Raw genomic sequence first — 24313 nt, forward strand, 5'->3', positions numbered from 1 at the left:
CAGTATTGTTCCCTACCCTGGAGACTGGATGGCGTGTCTGTGTTCTAAGAGGCACTGGTCTAGGAAGGGGGGGGTAGGTTTTATGCTCCCTGGGGGTGCAGTGCTTCTCAGTCTGGGGGGGGGGAAGATGCAGTGATCTTCAGCCATCCCCATCCCATAGGTTGCATCGCGGGCAGCCCGGGGCTCCCAGGCAGCCTTGGCTGGGGCATGGTCCCTGCCTCCCTCCCTCTGCAGCGGGCGCTGGCCGCAGGGGTTGCAGGCCAGCCGCGCTGGCAGCCCCCGGGGCAGGGTCCCCGCCTGGTTCGCAGCCCCAGGCGGGCTTGGCCTCCCCGGGGCCGGGTGCCTGGCTCCTGGAGGCTGCAGCTCCGCTCCGCGCCCGGCAGGTGTCCCTGTGGAGCGGCTCTTTGTGGTCCTGATGCTGCCGCCGCTGGCGGCTGAGCCCTTTCCAGCTGCGAGCTCCTTCCTCCCCCGTCTGCATCCTGCGCCGGGCTCGGGGAATGGCCAGACTCACCGAGGGCGAGGCGAGGCGGCAGCAGCAGCTCCTGCAGCCCAGAGCCTCCCCCATGAGCAGCAGCAGCAGCAGCTCGGACCCCCCCGCGCAGCCGGACAGCATGAAGGACCTGGATGCCATCAAGCTGTTCGTGGGGCAGATCCCCCGCAACCTGGAGGAGAAGGACCTCAAGCCCCTCTTCGAGCAGTTCGGCAAGATCTACGAGCTCACCGTGCTCAAGGACCGCTACACCGGCATGCACAAGGGTGAGCCTCCCCCTAGCCCCCCCCAGCATCCTCCTTTCCTCCAGCCACCCCCCTGCCAGCCATCTCCCTTCTACCCTCCCTCCTTCCAGCTTCTCCTCCCTGTCTCCCTCTGCCCCCCCAACTCCTAGAGCCCCCGCTGCCCCCCAGCGTCCCCAGCCCCCTTCTCCTCTCCACCTCCTCGCCTTTCCGGGGCGCTGGCAGATTCCAGCCGGTTCCTTTCATTCATTTAGGCTTTTGACAGGAGCTGCCCGGGAACTTTTAATCCTCAGAACAGAATGACATTTGTAATGTTCACAAAGGGGCCCTGGTGGTTTCGACCCTCCTCTTGCCGCCAGCCTGAGACTGTCAGACTCTCGCTCTGCTCTAGGCAGGGTTGGAGCCACAAAGAAACGGGGTTGTGCCTGGGTCTGGGGAAATCTGTGACATGTCCTTAATACTTCTTCACATGCCTTCTGGGCCCGATGCCTTTCCTCGCTTATCGGGCTCCTTTGCCCACGGCCAATTCTGGCCAAAGATCTCCCCCGAACGAAGGGGAATATCCCCTCCCCCCTTTAGACTCAAGTTAATTTAGGGTGAACCATTGGATGGTTTCATAGCTGAACCTCATTCCAATCCCCCCCTGAAGATTATTGATCCAAGATGCTGCAGTAACATTTCTGTGAGCTGTAGTTTTTTTTGGTCCACTACTGTAGAATATAATAGTATAACAAGGGGAAGGAGGAGGGTGTGTGGAAGGCCCCTTGAAATCTTAAGACTTATAGAAAATAGCAGCCACGTTATAGCTTTGAAATCACCTTCTCTAGCTAGGCGATATTTATATAGTGCTAAAAATGACCCTCTTTATACATAGATGGTTATAGACATTAACTGTACAGCACCATGCGTATCATGGGAATGTTGTTTGAGTACATTCAATATATGCCAGTAAAAGTGTTTATTGTAAAAACTTATGTCTGCGATTAGAGCCTTCTGGTTGCTCATGTGTGGGGCTCTCCCAGACAATGGTATTTTGGTGTACATGAATGATACACACAGGCATCTTTTTACAATAGGGTACATGGAGAAGTTGCATTGCCGCCCCACTGCCCCTTTCCAGATTTGTGGGAATGGAATTGGAGTGAAGGAACGATAGTGCTGGCGACAGCCAAGCGGTGGTTGTGTGGGAAGGTCCCCAGGGCTCCTCTTGGCCCCCTGTTCTGCCAACCCACCTCAGCCCCAAACCCTGACTGAGGTAGCAAGGAAACTGTGTCACATCAATAATCCAATGCCCCTTGGTTCTAACTTGCAGCATCCACTGCTCTCCTAACCCCCCACCCTCTGTATAGCTGTGCCAGTCCCTTCAGTCCAGATTTGCAGCACCCTCTGTATTTTGCCACTGGGCCTGGTGACAAGCAGTCGTGACAAATTGCATGGCTGGGTTTTTTTTATGTGGACAGATGTACAGGACAGACTAGGCTGAGATCACAAAAACTCATTGCAATGAAGGCCCGGAGCAGATGTGGAAGCAGGTCTCCAAAGTGGAAGACCAGCAGTCCCTGGACTATGGTACTGAACCTCCTACCAGGCTATAATGCTGCAGTTTTCAAATCTGCACGACAAAGATTATAAACGGCAAATCTATTCTTCACAGCGGTATCTAGAGTGGATGAAAGGCCATCCTGAGCTTCTGATTATCCTAGAAGCTTTAGGATGCCAACAAGTTTTGGAAAGCATGTTTAGGCTGTAATTATTATTATTTTTTAAATCGGATGTTTTAAAAGCTTGTTGTTTTCCGAGTATCAGGTCTGTGGCTTGAATCCACGTCCCCCCCTAAGCCTGGCCCTGGGTAGATGTTTCCAAGTTTAGAATACTCTGATCACCACCACTAAGGGGATGGTAGAGAAATCAAAGAACCTGTTTGTTGAAAGACCTGACACAGGTTGTGGAAGCCCCGTTGCGTGACAGGTTTAAAACTAAACGGCAGAGAACATACAGGAAAGACCTTTAAAGCTGTCAGCAATCGGCCTGGCCGTGTATGCCCTAAAATGATTTGTGGTGTCATGATATAGGGGTTTTCACTGGAGGGAAGGGGAGCCCAGCTCGGTTCTGATGCAGCTGGTTTTGAGTTCAGGGTGTCACTCTGAAAAGCAAAACACCCTATAGCTGCAAGTGCCAACATTCCCCCAGGGACATCTGATTGTTGCAAGCCCAACAGAGGAAAAGGTGACAAAAGGAAGTGTTATTAACAGAAGACCAGTATCTGTCCAGCCAAAGGGCTAAATTCAGCTCCAGTGTAAAGGGGGAATCATCCCCCATTGAAGCCAATAGGAGCTGCGATGGCTGACTTTAGCCCAGGGAGGGTTTCTGTCTTCAATCAGGATTTCAGAATAAAACTGTCAGATGTCGGTGTGTGCGCGCACGCGGGTGTCTCTGAACAAACCTGTTACCATCTGACAGCAACCCGCCTTTCAAACACAGCGAGGAGGTGGATGGGGTGGGGGCACGACTCGAACGCACATTTCATTACAATCGACATGTTAAATATAGGCTGCGTTTGTAGGCTGAGGTCAGGCTAAAGGCAGAAGGCAGATTCCAGGGATCTGCCACTCAGCTATGGAAATTAGAGGGGGCAGCGCTGGTATTAGCCAAATCCTTGTGACATTAACTTGCCGCTAAATGCAGGATTTGAGTAGCCTGCCCCCCCTCCCCCCAAAAAATCCCCCTGGCTTTGACATTTTTGAGAGGATGCAGGCGTTGCTGGGATGTTGTTTTGCTCTCGATGCTTCTTTCCAGGGAAAGACATTTGAAAGTTCAGGTTATCACTGTGGTTGTTTCCAGGGCTTCTGGTTCTTCCTCCTTCCCTGTTTTATACAAATAGAAAGTTTGGGTTGATTTCCTTGCACCAGGTTTCGCTGTTACTCGTTTTTCTGTTATTATTGATGCGCTCGCTTATAAGGTCGCCATAAGCGTGGGAGGTGAGTGGACTTCACATGGCTGAAGCTGGGTCATTCACCTCCCCAAATAATAACAGGGGATTGCTGAACCTCCACTGACATCAACTTCAGTGGGAATTGAGGACAGTCAGAATCTCATAGGATTGGGCCCAGCGGGCACCTGCAGCTGCAAAGGAAGGTAGGAGCTGGAGGCTGGGTGCCCAGAGTTTCCTAGCTCACAATCAGTGGAAGGCCTGGGCCATCACCCATCCTAATAGCAGCAGGGCACCTTACCTTTCTCGTGGGTTCATATTCAGCGCTCTCCTCACCCTCCTTTACTGTGGAGAACTGACAGACTCACTGCGCTAGGAGGCTCCTCCATTCCTGTATAAGAATTAGTGCCTTAAAGTCAATGCTATTATGAAACGGTGATATATTCATATTAGTGGCTGAATATTAATACCTCAGCAACCTATTTGGTAGTTGATATTGCTCCAGTTCCCCCTGATATTATTCATGATGCAGTTTTTCTATTTATGTTAATGATGGCAGATATATTTGCATATTAATGGCAATATTTGTCATCGAGCTGCTATTTCCATGGGAAGAGCGGGGAAGTGTTTTCACATACGCTGGGGGAGGTGGACGAGGAGGGGGAGTCCGATGAAAATCTTTGGCCTTAAATTCCAGAACTGGGCTCATGGAGGTTTCTGTGAGAGCATCTGCTGCGTGCTTGGGTGGATTTCATGACGGAGACTATGGGAGGGGAAGGAGAGAGGCTGTGAAGCATGAGATACTGAACCGGACCCCAGGGAGGAAATGGCAGAGGAACAGTCTAAACCTGGGCGTGCGAATAGGCAGAGAGTGCCATGGTTTGGCCATGGGCAGAGGAGGCAGCAGCACCCTGCCTACCGGCCCCTTCCACCTCTGTGTTTTCAGCTCGTGTTCCGGGTGCTGGTAGGAGCAGGCTGCTCCATAAACCTGACCCCTTATGCCAGTTTCACATGCTTAAGCCCATTAAAGAAATCAGTGGAAGGCTATCCTTCCCCCAAAGCCATTCCCAGCCAATGCAGTAATGGCTTTGGGGGAGGGATAGCTCAGTGGTTTGAGCATTGGCCTGCTAAACCCAGGGTTGTGAGTTCAATCCTGGAGGGAGCCACCTAGGGATTTGGGGCAAAAATCTGTCTGGGGATTGGTCCTTCTTTGAGCAAGGAGTGGGACTAGATGAGGTCCCTTCCAACCCTGAGATGCTATGGTTATGCAGCAATGGAGGCCTGAATATTCCCTTTCCTTGAGCAAACCAAAGATCTGGAGACATGAGTCTCACACATGCCATTAACCTTTATTAATACAGGCATTAGGCTATCGGTGACAGCAGTAGCCATTAGGATGTAGCTGGGGATCATCGTTCCAGTAGCCAGTGCAGGAGGAGCCAGCCACCCTTTGCTGTGATCCAGGCCGATCTCGCAAGCTAGACGAGGTAGGATCATGTTGGGATGCCGACGTCCCTGGAAGACCTTGGCGCTACAGGAAGTGTTGATGGCGTCACGCAGTCTCCCCGCTATCCGTACTGAGCCTCTGTCTACCGTCGAGATTCTGACCGCTTGTCATCATTAAAGATCCCAGGCCACGCTTTATAAACGTAAGGGAGTTGGCCACATTCCAGTGAGCTGCCTGCGTAGCCCCCACCCTGCTGTTTCAGTCCTATGCCACATTCCTCACTTGCTGCCCCAAACTTCTGTGTATTGCTGCAGGCTGTTCAACAGCTGCTGCATTTCAGGGCCTGATGACGCTTTCTCCCCTTAGCTTGTTGCGAGGTTTAACTAACTAACGTTTGTAACGTGCTTCGAGGCTCTTAGACAGTGGGTGCAGTAGGGCAGCCGAGCCCAGGATCATTATTAATAAGCACTCCTCTAGTAGCATCCCGTGGACTCCTTAACATTTCAGCATTAGTAGAGATGTGCCATCTCTGATCATTTCAGTGGGCGCCGATAGCCTGGACTGGGATTTCCTGTTGGATGCTCTGAGAGCATTTGGCTAGCGGGGGCGGGAACGGGGAGCGTTGCTGTTCTCTCTTCCCAGGGCTTCCATAATAACTAGCAGCAGGACCACAGAGTAGTTCCTGCATCCTAGAGGCAGGGTTTCTCGGTCTCTCCACGCCTCTCTTGCTCTGGGTATTTGAGCCGCTGGTGGTTGCTGTTATAGCTGGTGGGTGGTGCTAAGGGCAAATACACTCTTTGGCTCAGGGTTGAAGGGGGTTAGTCAAGCTGTCTGGTTTGAAGGCTAGTTTAGGAAAATCGGAGGCTTTTACCTATCCCATCTCCAGATCATATTCAGAGGTGAGTCTAAGGCAGTGTAATGTCTCTTTTCCCACTGCAGCCTAGTCTACGTGAGGCCACTTACTGGCAGATTCGCCAGTGTTTCAGCTAGTGGTAGCAGAATGGGAGAAAAGCGTAGAAACCATGTATAGCAAAGGCTTCCATGGCCAACAGCATTTTTAGCACCACATCCCGCAGCCCCCGTCTGAGCACGGTTAGCTGACATGCTGTTAAAACTGTCTTCAGCCGCGTGAGCCCTACCCCTGGTGGTTAATGGGGGTGGGGAGGTGTACTGGCCTTAGCAGTGGTGGGAAATGTTACCCCAGAAAACCTAACGTCAATTGGCTTAGACTTAGACTCACCCCCACTGATACCACTTTACACGTCGCCTCCGACTCTGGTTTTGAGAGGGTCCCTCCTCAACTCCAAGGTGGTCATCTCAGACTGAAGTTCTAGGAACCAGAGACACCTGCCTTCCACCAGGAAAATGGGATCCCTGACTCGGGGAGAGGATCTTCCCTGCTCCAGATGTCTGTTTTCCTAAGGCTTTGTTACGTTCCGCGGGCTCGCCCGAACTCTGAGACCAGACAGAAGGCTACAATGCAGCTGGAGTTTTACTTGGGGGGTGGGTGGGTGTAGCTCAGGAATCAGTTTGCAATCGGCCATGTCTCTCTAGGGACAAGGGGCGATTCTCGTTCCCCTAACATTTACATAATTGGGCAGCCAGGAATATAACGTCCTGGCAAGATCCCCCTCAGCGTTCCTGACCAGGACGTAGGTGCAACCGAAGTAGCGTAAGCTCCTGACGTGACTCCTGCCGCCACGTGTTGGGGCGAAATGATCAGGGACTCCTAGGGGCCCTGGGTGTGGATGGTATGGTGAGAATAGCCTTTTCCAAAGGATGCAGCTGAGCTAGTGCCCCCCACACAAGGCAATGGTGCCCCCCCAGTTTGGAGCACAAGAGCACGTAAATGGTTTCAACAGGCGGCCCCGAATCTGTTCCAGTTGCAAGTAGGGAGCAGCAATAAGTGACCATCTGTGTAGGAACATTCACCATTTAGTATGATAATGCACATGCATAAAGTGCCTCTCACCTTGGTCTCTGGGCTTAATCCTGCTCCCACTGAAGCCCTTGGCAAAGAGCCCAGTGACCTCAGTACCTTCAGTCCTCGGCGTGCAGTGCCTCACTCGCCATTTCCTACAAATCAAATTACCAAGGGGCTGATTGGATTGCAAACATGTTTAGAAAATGTTTTCATTGCTGCTTTTTAAAATCTCCTTTATCCTAAGTTAAAAATAGTCACCGGGCCCGAGCCGGCAAAGTTTGGGCTGCAGATCCCGATGTAGGTTCTGAACTTCGCCAGAGTCTTGGGGCTGGTTCTGTCTAGAGATGAGAGGGGGAAAGGGTTGGTGAAGTCCCACCTCTGGTTAAAAAGCCAACTGTAATAACTCGCAATCAACTGGGACAAAGTGTGTATGTGTGTGTGTGTGTGTGTGTGGCTGGGAGGGAACGGGAAGGAAGCAAATTAAGTCATCGCTGCAGAGAAACGTCCAACAATGTGATTTTCACCATCCAACACACAGTTATAACAGCAACCCCTTATCTGTGCCTGATCCGCTCACACATACTTATTCAGATAACAGAGAGCGTTTTTTTTTTTTTTTTGGAGAGAGATTGATCTATATGTTGCAGTTCAAATAAATACAAAAAGGCGGCCAAAGCTGCCTATATACAGTCCAGTGAACTCCTGTGTTTCGTGGGTGGTGAGCGGGGAGGGAGAGATGAACAGCTGGCGTTTCTCCCTACAAATAGAGGTAAGAGGGGGAAAGGCTTTTTAATACTGGTTCGGAGACCTGGGTACTTTAAGATGCAAGCAACAAAATCTAACATCCATTTGGAATTAGAGGAGGTGGAGGAAGAATGCATGACGATAGTCTATCCAACACCTCCATACTCCTGGGATAGGTAGGTTAAAATTTTAACAGTGACGGTAATTAACCATTGGGACAATTTACCTGGAGTCATGAAAGATCTGCTGTAGGAATCTCTTTGGGGAAGTTCTCAGGGTGGTCAGACTAGATGATCTTATTGGTCCCTTCTGGCCCTGGAATCTATGACTCTAGGAAAATGTTCCAGAGCAATAGACATTTTGAGTATAACAAAAGGTTAATTTCAGTGCTAATTAAAACAAAGGGTTTTGCTTAGAAAGGCCCCAGTTAGCTTTGCAGGCAGTGCTGTCCAGGAGAGAGGGCACCAGACATGGATGCAGAAGACCTGGGGTCTATACCACATCCATTGATGAGCTTGGCCAAATCACTTCCCCGCTTGGTGCCTCGGTTTCCCTCTCTGTAAATAATGATACCAGCTTTCCTTTGGCAAAGCACCTTGAGATCTACGGATCTAGCTAATAGGGCTATAGTGTGAAGGAAGAGGAGAAAGAAGGTCAATGCTATTTGCCTCACAACGTGAGTAGAAGGGGGCATGTATGTTCATAACCAGATTGGGTGTTGGGCAGCATGCAGCTGCAGATGCACAAATGTGTCGGTGAAATTGTTGGATGAGGATTGCTCAGGGAGTTGGCAACAGACTGTTGAGTCTTTTGCCACTTGGTTGGGAGTTCAAATCCAACCCAGGCCGGCGGCTGCTGGAAATTGCTTCGCACCATACAATTGCTGTTCGGTGGTTTCTGTGAAATGAGTTTGATCTCAGTCCAGTCCTCATTGAACAAAACCCACCACAGAAGTTGGGCCACAGCGATTACACTGCCTTTTCCCCAAGGCACCTCAAGGGATTGGGGCATCATGGTTGGCTAGTTTGTGGAAGACTCATGTGGTCCCTGTCCAGACTGCACCCAGTCTGTGGAGAAAGAGGACTTCGGTCTCCAGGCACCTATCACTAGTGCTAAATCCAAACACAGATCCCTGAAATATATAAGCTAGAATAAATATGCGGCTGTAGGTTGCATGTGCAATGCGGAAGACGTAAGAACCCGAATCTGAAGTCAATGGGAGTTGTGGGTGCTCGCCACTTCTCCGGATTAGGTCTTGTGCAACTGGGCTTTGCAAATCCCATATTTTAGCTGCCCCTAGAAATACCTTTCTGGCTTTGTGCGTGGAATTCTGTGCATTTTCCCTGCTAAAATGGGCACCTCGGCCCAAATCCTCGTCTCCTGGCAGTTAGTTCCCCATTGACTTCACTGGGATCAGGAGTTAGGCCTTTAAAACGCACTTGGAAAATCTAGCTCTACAGCTGCTGGCACTTTCCATAATTCTCGCTCTGCCTTTGTCTCCAGAGCCTCCCAGGAGTCCGATGGGGGTTGGGACACTGAACTGGGAGTCAGGAGAGCCAGGGTCAGTTCCCAACCCTGCCACCGATCTGCTGGGTGACCTTGGGCAAGTCACTTTCCCTCTGGTTTCCCCCCCCCCCCACCTTTGTCTTGTCTTGCTAGATTGTAAACGCTTAGAGGAAGGGATAATCTCCTCGCTATAGGTGTGTAGAGCACCTGCTCAATGGGAACCCAAACTCAGATGGGGCCACTGGTTGCTATGGCAATACAGATTATTATAATCCCGTCAGACACGAGCGGACGCAGGGTCTCTTTGAACATGCAGGTTGAACAGGCCCTGCCCCGTAAACGTGGGGGGAATTTTCAAAAGATTCTAAATCACTTTAGCAACCTCAGTCCATGTGACTTAGGTGCTTAGGAGCCTACATATGTAGGACTTAGGCTCCCAAGGGTCTAAGTTACTTTTAAAAATGGGACTTAGTGCCTAAGTGACTTAGGCACGTTTGAGTGTTTCACCTTTGGTCCACCTGACAGCTGTCAGAGGAACGGGTGGATTCAAAAACCTTGGGATACTTGTCAGCCTGTGTTTTCACGAAGGAGCCCACCAGATACTGCATTTGGCACAGGAAGCGAGTGTGTGTCTGTGTGAGTTTTTCCCAGTCCCGTGTTCCTTAGTTAAATTAGTTGCTAAGCCTGAGACCGAGCCTGGCACGATGCATCCTCAATTCGAAGGCTGGGCAAGGAGTCTTAATTACCTGTCGGATATGTTTAATATTCATGTGCTGTTTTTCTAGCAAGAGCTCCGGAGCCAGGTATAATTTGTTTCGCAGAGGCAGTTTATTGGATGCAGAATGTAAGGAGGGCAGCTTAATCTTATTGCCATATGTGGGATAAGGACACTCAAGAGTGGTGATTGTTCTGCAAAGTTTGCTTCAGCATGGTAGAAAAATCATATGAGTCAACGCGGGACTCTGGGTTGGCTGCCAGAATAGACAGTCCTGCAGCCCTTACTCACCTGAGTATGAATCATTTCAGACTCGGCTGGGCAAAGCATGGGCGAATCGATTCAATGCTGGGGTGTAGAGAAGCTTGTTGAGATTGGATTGCAAGATCAGGCCTCTTATCTGGGCCGAAGCCTTGTGAGTGGAGATCTGTGACATGGACCGGCACTGCGGGTTAAGACATTTTGTAGCAGTCTGAGAGCCCTGACTAACACGGGGATGAATTCTGCCTTCATACAGGACAAAATTTGCCCTGTAATTAAATGCCAATGGGACTGGGAGAGGTGGGGGAGGGGCATATGCATTCCTGTACTGGAGTCTATTCTCCAGTGCTTTGCCCAGCTTTGTCTGAAATGACTCAAGTGACGGGACTTCCAGCTCTTCCCTGGGGAGATTATTCCACAGTCTAATAAATCCTTCTGATAGGAAACGTTCCTTGATAACCAGCCAAATTTTTTTCTTTGCTCAGCTTCATCCCGTTTTTTCTTAGCATTGCCACCTCAGAGCACCCTAAAACAATCCCTCTCCCTCTCCTTGGGCGGGACACCTTTGTAAAAAGTGTAGGTGGCTAAACTCCCTCCCCCTTTCGTCACGATTTTAGCCAAAGATGCTGGGTCGAATCTGGAGTAAAGACTTCAGGCCCCTTGAATCTTTCTTCATAAATCAATCCCTGCAATACTTGTCGTGCTCGCTTCTCTCTGAATTGCCAGGCGTGCGTGTGTAGGCGTGTAGCGTATGTAGACGTGTGTATGGTACGGAAAGCCAGGACTGCTCTTGCTACACTGTCTCATTGCTGCCGTAGAGTCCCTTCCTGCTCCAGGACAAGATGCTTCTGCACAGACAGCCGAAAATCGCATTCCGCTCCCATACACCATGGCATGCTGGTATCTAAATTGCTGCCTGCTCTGACTCCTTGGGTATTTTTTGGAATTGCTGATCCAAGCCTCATCCTCCCATTGAATATCTGTGTTTGAGGCAGAGCCGTAACTAGGGATTTTTGCGCCCGGGGCAAGGGACAGGGGCGGCACGTGCAGCTCTTCGGCGGCAGGTTCCTCTCGGATGGAAGGATCTGCTGCCAAATTGCCGCTGAATTGCCGCCAAATGAGAGACTTTCTGCGCCCCTCACCTTCTGCGCCCGAGGCAAGTGCCTCACTCGCCTTGCCCTCGTTCCGGCACTGGTTTGAGGTTATTCCTTCCACTGGCTGTGCCAGCTTGCATTTCTCCTGCCCCCATCTGATTCAAAGCCCACAGAGCCTTTCCCTTGACTCCAATGGGCCTTGGATGAAGGCCCAGATTTTTCAAGCTATTTAGGCATGCTGACCAGATTTAGGAGCCTAAGTCTCATTTTCAAAAGGGGTTTAGCCAAATCCCTTTTAAAAATGAGACTTGAGTTCCTAAATCAGTTAGGCGTTGCACAACTGAGTGTAGCCGTGCCTAAATACCTTGAAAAATCTGGCCCAGGCCCCTATATATTATTTATCTAGTTTCATTCCTGGTGTTTTGCGACACCTCCCGATTTAGTAACATCTGCACCTTTAATTAACAAGTCTTCAGCCCTTCTTGCAGGTAATTAATAAAGATGTTAGATAAAAACGTGGGCTACCAGGGCTGCCTGCACCATGCTTGACTCCTCGTCTCTAAACTCAGTACAGGAAGGTTAGAGCAGGGGTCTGTGGGCTGGTGGGGGGGATGGCAAGGCACATAGTCCATGAACTCATGGAACATGTTGTTATCGTGGATATGTGGGGGTGGGGGGGATTTTATGTTGTAGGCAATTGTGTGTTAACTGGGCATTTGCTGTCTCCACCGCAGGTTGTGCATTTCTCACATACTGTGCCAGAGATTCTGCCATCAAAGCCCAGACTGCGCTACACGAACAGAAGACTTTGCCAGGGGTAAGTCCCGGTGGTTGATGAATTATGGTCTGTGGGTTTCTTGACTTGAGCTGGGTTGCGAACTGAAGGGAGCATTGGCTTTGATTCTTCTTTCTCTCTCTCTCTCAAAGAGGAGCTTGGTCTGGTGGTTACAACAGGGAGCTGGGAGGCAAACCCCCTGGGTTGGATTCCTGACCTTACTAGAGGCTTATTGTATGACCTCAAGCAAGTCGCTTCGCTCCTCTGTGCCTCAGTTTCCCCATCTGTAAAACGGGGTCTAATGCTGCTTACCCACATCACCAGGAAACGGTCATATTACAGGGTGGAAGATGTGGCACAGGAAGCTGGTACTTTCTTTAGATGGGCAGCCTGTGAGGAGGAGTCAGGTGGAGCAGGAAATGAGATACGGCATGTGATGCTGGAACCTTTTCCCAGATTCCCCCAGGCTCGTTTGCACATCAGCTACAGCTCCTCGCATGTTTCCCCTGCCAGAGCGACTGGCCCGGTTGTTCAGGGTCGCGGTGTAGAGCCTGACATGACGCTGAGCTCAATTACCGAGGCTGACTAGACAGTGGAGGAAAAATGTCCCTGCTTATACGCAGACCCATCCTGTCGTTCAGAAGAGAAATCCACTGACCGGGTGAGACTGGGAATTCTAGACGCCTGTAGGTAGCCCTCCATACCCTGTGCCCTGTCTGCTGTCTATGGTCAGTATGAAACCTCTATGGAGAGACCGGAGGGATTGTTCAACATGGATACGCTCTAAGGTGTGGGGGGGATCAGCCCTCAGCTCGATGCTATTGGGGTTGTTTTTTTAAACTTTGCCGTCCCCATTTTCTGATGGTAGAAGGACCCTGGCTAGGCTGGGCTTGTTTTCTCCCTGCTCTGGGGTTTGAACAAATGCGCCGAAAAGATTCCTTTGTAGGTGAGTAGGCGGAGGACTCGGGTACTTATAGACAGAAACTCACCGGAGACCCTGAGTGCTTAAGGCAGCAGGATAATTAATGTAAACCGGGGATCTCTGGAGAGGGGTTAGGAATTCTTAACCATAACATTTCCCCTTTAACTCCTGCAGGACCAGAAAGCTTCCCTCACCTCTGCCAGCCCCTAGAGCCACCCGTAGTTTTTACTGTTCGCTTTCTGCATGGATCTGTGTTTGCAATAGGCAGGAAAGCTCACATGGCTTAATTACAGCTTAATGGAGTCTTTTTTGGAAGCTGTCATTGCTGTTATTGGCTGTGGGTGTTCCAGGTTATTTTAGGGCACAGATGAGAGCCGAAGAGAAATACATTCTTAAATATTATTTGACTTAATTTTCTTCGGGGGATAAGTTAGCATTCAGGATAAGCCATAATAACCTTCCACAAGCATTAGACCAGCATGGGATCTAGAGAGTGAGGAAGCATTATACCAGTATAGAAATCAGACAGGTCATGGTTTAGTGCTGTAACTCAGCACACGGTGGACAAGAACTTCATCAGTACAGGAGCTGCAGAGCAAGCACCACATACAGTATAATCAAGGCTCAGTGTCTTCCATTGTAATCTGGACCTAGATTTGGCAGCAAGACCTCTGAATTTCTGCTTCAGCTTCCTTTATGCTCAAAATGGAGATTCCTAGTGAATTAAACCTAAAAAGACCAGGACGAGCGGTAGACCCTGCATTGCTTAGTGTGAGAATAAGTGCAAGTTATTTTATACTGTCCCCATGTTTCGACAGAACTGCAGGTTTTATTTTTGAATTGACAATGCAAAACTGCTTTGTCAGAGAAGCTGAAGGTTGTTGGCATCTCGATGTGAGGATATGTCAGGCTTTTGGTATTCGGGGGGCATAGGTAGCTGCTGGGGATTGTGGGAAATGCACACTTGCTGGCTGTCCCTAAACTGATCAGTATCAAAATGGTTAACAATTACTATGTCATCATTAAAAGCAGCAAAGCGTCCTGTGGCACCATATAGACTAACAGACGTATTGGAGCATGAGCTTTCGTGGGTGAATACCCACTTCGTCGGATGCATGTAGTGGAAATTGCTTGCATATATATACCTGCCCTTGGAAATTTCCACTACATGCATCCGACGAAGCGGGTATTCACCCATGAAAGCTCATGCTCCAAAACGTCTGTTAGTCTATAAGGTGCCACAGGACGCTTTGCTGCTTTTACAGATTCAGACTAACATGGCTACCCCTCAGATACTATGTCATCGTTGGGCTTCAGGGTTAACATTGGGATGAACTGGCCTCAGTGCAGGGTTCCTCTAACCTTAGCCAAAATCCAGAATCACAGGGCTTCAGGTTCAGAATGAAAAGGGAGAGGTGGCCGAGGACAGAATATGGAACCTTTCACCACCGCCTGGTCCATGGTTCTAATATAGCCCATGTTGTGGCTGAATTTTGTTGTTGCCTGGTGGCTGTTTAGTAGTCTGCCTATAATGCATTCAGTTGGTCCAGTCCACTCCCCAGCGGACAGCTGTCCACGTCTCAAATGCCATCACCACAGCTGGCACAAATTGGCCACCCGATTGGCTCTCTCAACAGAGACCACTGATTGATCTTGACCGTTAAGGAACACGAGTATTAATCTGTAGATTTCTCAGCCTGAGTTAGGGTTATACGGTTGGGATCAAAGAGGAATGGCCTTGATTGGTTTTCTTGTAGCTCTCTGGAGTGCAGTGTGGCTAGAGTGGTGAACTGGGAACCGGGACTCTTGAGTTCTATTCCGAGCTCTGTTGCTGGTTGGCTCTGTGCCCTTGGTCAAGCCACTTAACCCGCTCCGGGCCTTATTCTGACTTACACTAAAGCCCCTTTGCACAGCTCTGGCAGTGTAAGGCAGCCCTGGTATAAATGGGAATCCAGCCTGTGGTATCTCATCTTATCCATATGTAAAATCTATCTATTGGGAGTTTATTCTGCTGGCCATCACTGGAATAGCCGAGCAGTTTCCATGTAAAACCAATAGTAAAGTCCACAGAGGACTTCCTAGAGTCTTGGGCAGTCCTTCCCTTTTGGGGTCACGACTCTGCTTGCGGTAAGGTTTTTGATTTATTCATTTGGTGATTGGTTGGGGTTTACTGGACAGAAGGGGGGAAGCCCGTGTTCTGAGTGTCATTCGAATGGTGGCAAGTTGAAGAGGAAGCTTTTGCAGCATCTCTTAAAGATGATCAGCCTGTGGGTTCACCTGATCCCCTCTAGGGGTTTATTCCAGAGCCGGATCCCCCTCGACCGAGAATGCTCTCGCGTGCTTTGATCTGAGCTCTGTGGGCTGCGTTGTCCTAGAGGGGTGCAGCTGTTGCAGTGGTTCATGATCAAAATGCAGCCTTTAACGGAGCCGAGGCTTGATCAATGAATTGCTTTGAAAATTAAAACCAAAGCCTTAAACTGGATTCGGGAGCTGACTCGGAGCCCGCAGAGGGCCTGGAGCATGGGTCTGGCATGGCAGCCTGAGCCATGGAGAAGGCCAGCAGCTACATTCTGTACCAGCCAGAGTCTGTGCATCATCTGCACATTCTGTTTCAGATTCAGTGATTCACACTAATCCAGCCTGGAGGTGACCAGTGTGTGGATCCCTGTGGCCAGATCCTGGTCTGGGAAGAAGGGGTGGAGATCCCTAGCAAGCGGGAGGGCAAAGAAGGCCTTTTTAGCTACTGGTGCTGCCTGGTCATCCAAGCTTAGTGAGGAGAAAAATGGGACCTCGAGATTTTTACCGCACTTTGATGAATGGAAATAGAGACAACAGGCCATGTCTCCAGTACAGATGCTACAGCGGCACAGCTCCGGTGCTGCAGACACTTGCTAAAGCCATGGAAGGGGTTTTTCCAATGCTGTAGTTAGTCCACCCCTCCAAGAGGCGGGAGAGTTCTCCTGTCAACCTAGCAGTGTCTATGCCAGGGCTTAGGTCAGCTTAACTCTCTCAGGGCGGTGAATTTTTCACACTCCTGAGCAATGTAGCTAGGTCAACCTAAGTTTTAGGTATAGACCAGTTCAACATCTCAGCCAGTTCTTTTGCTTTTCTGAATGGCATCACTTGGGTTTTGGCTGGGCTCTGCTTGAGCCAGCTGTTCTCCATCCAACCTAACCCTAACGCTAATTTCCAGTCGACATTCTGACATGTGAGTCGTGGTGTTTGCATCAGCTGAGAATGAGATCTGCAGTGGAATGTCATGGGCATATTGTCGGTAGCTGAGTGCCTGCTTCTCACTAGCTCTTGCAATGGTCTCGTGTAGAGTTTGAAGAGAAGAGGGGATAGTATGGATCCCAGTGGGACGCCGCAGATTAGGGGCTTTTGAGTACCTGTTGCCTTTCTCTGAGCACTGTTGGAGAGGAAGGATTGGAGCCACTCTAGTGCGGGGGGTAATAATACTTGCCTGGCTGGCAAGGAAACGTGCTTGGAGATCCTTAGAGAAAAAGTGTTATACAAGGGCAAAGTATTCTGTTATTTCCAACATAAAAATGTCGTTCTTCATCCCCGTAGTTGAACCTTTCACGTGTGCCGTTTCAGAGTGATGCTGTATCAGACGCTCCCTGGAAATACGATGCACTGTGACACCCTAAATTCCACCCTAGTATAACACCCTGGAGGTCAATTTTATTGCACCAGGAATGATTTTAGCTCATTCTACATGGAAAAAGTTCAAAACTGTCTCCAGGCATGGCCACGAGCCAAACTGACAATATCTCAAAGACCCTTCTGCTTTGGGAACCCCAACCAAGATGGCTTTCCAGAGCCTTCTGTCGTTATCTAGAAGCCAGTCTCACCTCTCGCTGCTGTACAGGTTTTGCAATTCTGTGTTATAGAGTCCCATCTAGTCACCCTTGGCACCAGGTTCTCAATTTTCCTCCTAGGCTCTTGAAATCTCAAATCAACCAGAGATGATTCCAAACTCCTTTAGCCAGGTGAGACTAGATCACCTTAAACAAATACTTGCCTAGTTCTTCCTAAACAAGTGGAACACGATTCAGTCAGTCAAGATCCTGGTGGCATGGAACTGAATATAGACAGAGGTCCAGCTTCCAGCTAGTGGAAGGTTTTGGAGGACCTGGGTTTATTTTTAAGGCATCATAGGGCTTGACTGTGTGGAATTCAAAGCAACACGTGGTACTCCGGGAACAGCTTTGGGCAGGCTAGCTCGGATCGTAAGAGTAAGTTCGAATAATACCAGGCTGGGCTAAGTGGGACTCTCTGATTGTGTTTGGGATCTAGAGCGAGTGGAGCATCACCAATACCGAAGAGATCTAAACAGCTCATCCTGGCCCAACGCCTCACAGGCACTGCAGCTTCTGACCTATAATTTTCCATGCATCCTTGGCTTAGTAGCCGAGGTGGATGCCCCATTAGGCAATCATCTACGCCAGGCACAGAGCTGGGTCCTGCACAGCATTGGGTGGAGGGCACTCCAAAACCCTGCCCTTTACTCCAGATGTGGAGTTGGCCTTTGGATTCCACAGCTGCTCTGCAAACCTCCCACTTAGAATTCCCCAGCCCTGCAGACTGACTGGGGAACCTCAGAGCCGAGATGGAATCTTTTCCATAAGGCAAGTCCCATGAGCCCTGCGGACTCTGCCCCAACCCCGGTGGGAGCGGATCATCCTGAGAAAGAAATGGATAGTGGCTAAAGTCCTTTCCCAAGATCATGCTGTTGAGGGTTACAAGTGGCTCAAAAATGTATCTCTAGGAGGTCTGGATGGAGGCAGGATCTTTGGTTCTGAACAGCAGAGCACCAGGCCCTTGGCCTTCTACTTAATCTATTGTACTCATAGGGTGCCAATCAGTATGTAGGTGCAGTGGCCATCACCCTCTCTTTGCTCCCCAGTGCACTTATCCTTGGCTGGTTGAAGTGATATTATATCTCAATAACCCAGCCCTTTGATTCATGATTGTGCCTTCACTTACCGACTTCTGAAAGGAACCGAAGAGGCTATTAATGACATGCAGTGATCACACACGCCAAAGTTAAAGCTTCTCGCTAAGTGAAATTTGAGGGAAAAGCAGCCAGCTTTTCAATATTTCGGAGAAACGCTTTGTGTCTCTTTTCATTTGCAGCCAGACAGTTGCAAATTGCATAAAATTGCTCCTGAAGAAGAAGGGGGAAAAGGGAGTGGGGGGGGGGGGGAGTGTGATTCTTCTGGCAAGGTACAGTATCAGTTTTATATCTATGCAGAACAAAGAAGGGCTTGCTGAAAGGTAGGCAAATAAGTGGCAGGAATTGGTATTGATCCAAGCTGGGAATAGGGGCAGGTTGAAGAGCAGCAGTGGGGGTATTGAGATGCATGGACATGGTGAGAGCCTGGGAACGCAGGGACACGAGAACGGAAAATTACAGGGAGGCAGCAACACTAGAGCAGAGAGATGCTGGGGATGCACCAGGGGTTGAGATGCAGCAGAGCTGGCTCCTGTGGATGGTGCACAAGGAGCAGCACTAGAACATAAGGACACGGCATCTGATTTGCCTCTCGCTCCTGATCTGGCGCTGGTGCGAATCAGCGCTCGCTCAGGCCCGCCCATGAGGAAGGCAATGCACCGGGGTTAACAGCGATAACAGGTAACAGAGTGGGACTGGCTGGCTTGAAGGGAGCGAATCGTGGGGTTGCCAGACATTCACCTCTAATGCTGGGGTGAATCCGGCCTAGGTCAATATCTCCAAAGCTGCCTCTCCATGCACGACCTACTGAGCCAGCTCTGCTCATCCAGGATGCTGCAACTGACAGTGCCTGGGGAAGCTTTCGGGAGCGCGGTTTAGGGCCTGGAGCTTGAATGGAGATGAAGGCTGGACTCCAATCTTCCACTCCTGTGGTGGTCCGGCATCAGCGCAGGGCGAGGGAAGCTTGTACGGCCATTGCCTGCACTGTCCCCTTTTTGTGGGGTTTTTTAAATAGAAACCCTCAGCCTCCCGCATATTTCCCCAGCCCTGAGTCCACCAGAGAGGGGGCTGCTCACAGCGACGCCAGCACTAGACCATAGCAATGCAGGGAACACACCAGGGCCGGCACAGTGAACCAGCGCCACAGCATGAAGGCACAGGGCCGGATTCAGCCCCGGCTAAGAAGTGACTGCAATTCACATTCACTTCAGTGGGAATCCCGTCGGCTTATTCCACTGGTGAATCTGGCCCAAGGGGAGTGCAGGGGAATAGAGGGGCTTAGCCGAAAGATGCAGCAGAAGCATGCGCACAACGGGCACTGGGAAAATGGGCTGCCAGGATAAACACTGGGAACTGGAGAGCTCATAAGACTGAAAGGTCGACACCAGCTCCCGCATGCTGCCTCAAAGGGCGCGCCTGTGCTCTCTTCCTGCGCGCCAGTGGGTGCCCTCCCCAAGCGGAAATGCACACGCACGTATGCAGGGCCCATGGCAGAGTGTGGGCACGTTGCTCAGCTGGAGGGATCCTTCTCTGAGCAGGCTCCCACCCACGCGTGTGAACGAAGACGCCCACCCCCACACGTACACACACTTCTTCCCAAACACGCCCACGCTCCCCAATGCAATGGCACGCACATGCTCCCCAAATACACAGACACGAGTACATGCATTTTCCATGCATGCGCAAATGTGGGCCCTCCCCAGCCTCACGTATGCACACGTATGTGCGGGAGCACGCCAGCCTTCACATGTGCTCAGGCCACTGCAGATTTCCCCCACTCAAACCCTGGCCCCTCATCATTGCTCTGCTGAGGATTTCCATCCAGGCCTGGTTTTTCCATGTGTGCGTTGTTGTTGTAGGAGGGTTTTCTATCTCTCTCTATTTGCATCGGTCGGTCGGAAAGAGGAGCTGCAGCAGCCTGGCTGTCAGGAAGTGAGCGGCACCGTTAGTGGTTGCCATGGGAACTGGGAGTTAATTAAGGCCTGTACGCAGAGGCCTGGGTGGAGAGGTCCCCATCACAGCCTAGTTCTGAAGCACAGAACCACCGGCCTCCTGTTTCTCGACAACAAAAGAACATTAAATTAGCAGGGACCCATCTCTCCCAAATCACTGTAATTAAGCTGCAGTGGGGGAGGGGGTGACTGCATAACAGGTGCTGCCATGTCCCGCCGCCATTCGGGCTTGAACTCTTTGGAGAACAGCAGATACCTACAAACAGGAGCCAAGCTTTGCCTCGCAGGTCTGAATAATGTTGTTCTGGAGGGGGATGCTATGGGTCCCACTCCTCTCCCAGCCTTAGTAAAAACCCTCTAACCATTCCTGCCTGATCTCAGCCTCTTGGCCTGAGATTAAAGCTTCTGGGGAATTTCTCAGGCCCTTGGGCCCATCTCTGAGGTCTTAGGACCTTCAGCATCACTCCAGGGGCTGCGGGTGGGACGTCCGAGGGTATCTCGACACTTGGCAGTGATGCAGAATTGGCTAGAGGAGCAGTGGGTCTTGTCCAGTCAGTTCCTAGCCCTACTGTCATCCAGCCTCCTTCCAGACAGGGAGGAATCAATGTATCTGATCCACTAATTCTTTTGCAAGGGTCAGAGAGAAAATGGGGCAGGTGGTGGATGATGGAGTCCTCCAAGAGGGAAGTATCAGGGTTCTCCCATTACGCATCATTGGCAGGACTGCCCCGAACACTACTAAAAGGAATGCCCTCCCCCCCTCCCCGCCTTGGGTACCAGTAAGACCAAAGGGGGTGATGACCCTTCTTATGCAAATGGAGAGCATCCAAGAGGGGAGAACTAGGAGTGGGTGAGAGGAGGAAAGGATGCTGTTGGTAAGAGTATAGAGGAGAATTTCATACAGGAGGCTGCTGTGATGGTAATTTTCCCCACTAGGGAAGATCCCTTGCCTGATGTCCCCCAACAGGCTCAGACAACTTTATTCATCACCAGTAGGATTGGTTTCAGAGCGGTAGCCATGTAGGTTTGGGTGAGTTTAATACATTTGAACAGCACAGGTACTGTGGTCTCTGATCGCCACAATCCATCCTTGTGCAACAACATGGGGCATCTTGGGCTTCAGATTGTCACGAGGACTCTTTCTTGTTCTGTGTCTGCTAAATGGAGGCAGTATCCCCAGAAGAGCTTTTCCCCTGGATTTGAGCGGGAGTGACCTAGCGAAAAATAGGAGTTGGGGGAATGGACGAGCTTCCGCCCCCTGGGACCTCGGTTGGGGCCAGGGGGTAGTTAGGTTCCCCTCAATAAGCTGTCAAGACCAGAAGGGCCTGGAGTAAAAGGCCACCTGAAAATACTTGGGGGTGAATTACCCTAGTGGGGTGTGTCTCCCCAGGCCTAGGGGAGCCTGGGATCCTGGTCAGGGGGAATGGACAAACTTTCTTGGTGCATCTGTACCAGCGGCAGGCGAAGACTTGAGCTGGAGATGCCTGCCTCCGCCCATCTCGCTGCAGCTGCCTTAGCCTACTTGGCATTATGGGCAGCTCCCAGTCACGAGATGGGAGCTTTTAGAAGCCTGGTGATAATGATCTTGCAGATCCGGGAGTGGCGTGAAGCTGGGCTCACTAGACTGTGGGGCTTGGTGCAGCTGAGCCTGAGCATTAGGTGTCTGTGCCGCACAGAGCAGTAGTGAGTCTCAGGTCCCTGGCCTGCGTGCTCCCTTACAATGCATAGGGTAGGGCAGAGATGGCGATCGCACCATTCTCATTGCGTTACCAAGACGCTGAGCTACACGCCCGACCCCCCTGCCTTCCGCCTCATTCCTGTTATGCGGTGGGAGTAACGGGGTGACTGCACCGCAGTGTTTTCTTCCTCCGGCCCTGCCTGACGCGTTTCACTTTGCTCTGAGCAGCGACCTAGCCCTGTGGGTTAGAGCATTGCCAGTCAAATAGGAAAGGGGCAGCACAGAGGCTCACTCTTAAGGAGGGACCATTAGATTATCTAGTCTGGCCTCCTGTCTATCGCAGGCCATGAAATTTCACCCCAATACGCCTCTATGAAACCCAGGGACTTAAACCAGAGCATTTCCTCAAAAGACCTTTCCACAGGCAGCGAGCAGGAGAGACAGAGGAGCCACTCAAGTAAGATTGGGTGGGGGTGGTCTAAGGGATGCCATGGCATTGGGTGGTGTAGATATGCATATAGAATAAGAATAAAATCCCAATCACAAAAACAAAACAAAAACCCTGAAGGGCAGGGTCTTGGGAACTCTGCTGAAGCTCAATAAATTGAGACTAGAAATAAGGTGCATGTTTGTAACACAAAGGATGATTGACCATTGGCATACCTAGAGATGGGGTGGCTTCTTCATTAATTGAAGTCTTTGAATCAAGACGGGACGTCTTTGTAAAAGAGAGGCTATAGCTTAAGCAGAAGTTCTGGGCTTGATGCTGAGATTAGTGGATGACGTTCTCTGGCTTGTGCTATGCAGGAGGTCAGGTTAGATGATCACAATGGACCCTTTTGGCCTTCAGATCAATGAATCTGCTCTAGAAAAGCTTTCAGTGTGTTTAGTTACGTCAGTGCAGACTTGGCTGAGAGGTTATGGGCCAGCTTCCACTCTTATTTAGCCCAGCGGTAAATTCAGAGTGACTCCTGCTGATGTCGATGGCGTTACTTCAACACTCATGTCAACTGGATTTGGTTCTGGATTTTTCTTTCCGTGAGTTAGATTTCTTTTGGGAAATGTGATTTAGATTTCTTTTGCAGCATGTGGAAAGGACTCCAGGAGAATTGGCACACTCCTCTTACCACCTTTCGGACCCTCACCTCCAATAAGACCAATTGTAAAGGCCAAGGAAGGACCAGAATGACAGGGAAGCTCATTTGATGTCCGTGGCCTCAGGTGTGCTGCCTTCAGGCATGCTAATGGAGAGGGTCAAGTGAGGGCAGAATGGCCAGTGACTCACCCCATCAAACCGCCCACTTCAGGATGCGTCTGCCCAAGAGCCTGCTGTGCGAAGAGGCTTGTAATTGCTGCGATGGGATGGACTCCCCTGTTGGTTATCTGATGATAATGCACGGTAATGGCGCTGTCACTTCCATAGGGATATCAGGGAGATCCAAAGACTTTCCGAGTCGCAGTGATAAGGAGCTCGCCTTGCTGGCGGAGTAGCAGGAGCAGGAGCGAAGACGGGGGTGACTGATTGCGTTAAGGAAAAAGTAAGAAGCGGCAGAGCACCCAAGGAGGTGAAGCGACTGATCTAGTGTGTCATTGTCCTTCACTCAGCCTGGATGTCTGCACACTGCTGTCTGTCATCACTCAGTGCTCGTCTTCCAGAGGCACGGGGACAGCTTCCCTCTCCACCTGCCTGTCACTCACAGCCAGCTGGGCCAGGAAAAGGAAGACACCCGTCCTGCTCTGCCTGAAATGATGGCCTTCAGCAGGGGCTCCGGTAAAATGAATTGGGGATTCTCAGACCGGTTCCCATAGGACAATCTACCACTACTCTTGGCACTAATTCCACAAAGGTTGGGTCTAGCAGTTAGAGCAGAAGTCGTAGAGTCAGGACCCCTGGGTTCTTTTCCTGGTTCTGCTCCAGACTTCCTGTGTGACTTTGGGCAAGTCACTTCCTCCGCCTCAATTTCAAAATGGGGACAACGATACTTACCTACCTCATGGGGGAGGGGAGTTGGGAGGGGGAATTCTTTAACGTTCTTAAAGCGCTTTGAGATGCTCAGCTGGATGGTGCCAGAGCAGCGTTCGGTTAGTACCATATTAATGGCCAACCTTACTGATGCTCTCAACGGAGACCACCAAGGACTGAAAGATCAGTGAAGACTAAATTCTCCTTTCATCTGCCAGGTCAGGATTGAGGCCCGTTGATAGAGTAGCATGTGGGGACGTGCCGAAAGATACGCTCTGCCGCTGTTCGCCCTTCATGTTCCGGGGCATTGATCTTCATCGGCTGCCCAGATACAGGAGCTGAATGTGCAAGTGAGGTTCAGGACCCTGGTGCTTTGAATGGATGTTTAGTGGCTGTGACCCAATAGGCAGGGAGTTCTAAACTGGCCGGCAGTGAACTAGTGATTCAATGCTGAAGACCCCTGCCCTGATCCTGGCGAGTGCTTGAGTGCTCCTGTTTCTAGTGAGGGCCCTACGGAGCCAGCACACGCTGGGTTTGTTTCATGGTCTCTGCCTCTGACCTACTTAACGCCGCTGGGTTACCCTGTGTTGCACCAGAGGGGCTATTCTACATCACTTACACGTAATTAATAGAGAGCGAGGCCTGCTCCTCCCTTGGGCCTCCCTGCAGCACATGGTTTGCTGAGCATCCCGGCCTGACGTCCCAGGAAGCAGG

At 50.6% G+C, this 24313-nt stretch overlaps 1 protein-coding gene across 4 annotated transcripts in view; it reads left to right on the top strand.

Moving 5' to 3' along the window:
* Window positions 1-483: 483 nt before the first annotated feature.
* Window positions 484-24313, top strand: part of CELF5 (CUGBP Elav-like family member 5) — a 56471-nt gene continuing 32641 nt past the window's right edge. For all 4 annotated transcript variants that reach the window (XM_039515826.1, XM_039515828.1, XM_039515827.1 and 1 more), the window contains exons 1-2: window positions 484-756; window positions 12087-12169. In XM_039515826.1, the coding sequence (XP_039371760.1) occupies window positions 498-756; window positions 12087-12169 (342 nt within the window). In that variant the 5' untranslated portion in view covers window positions 484-497. The remainder of the gene's footprint in view (window positions 757-12086; window positions 12170-24313) is intronic.

The sequence above is a fragment of the Mauremys reevesii genome, linkage group 26 (assembly GCF_016161935.1).
Source record: "Mauremys reevesii isolate NIE-2019 linkage group 26, ASM1616193v1, whole genome shotgun sequence".
In the NCBI taxonomy this organism is placed as follows: domain Eukaryota; kingdom Metazoa; phylum Chordata; order Testudines; family Geoemydidae; genus Mauremys; species Mauremys reevesii.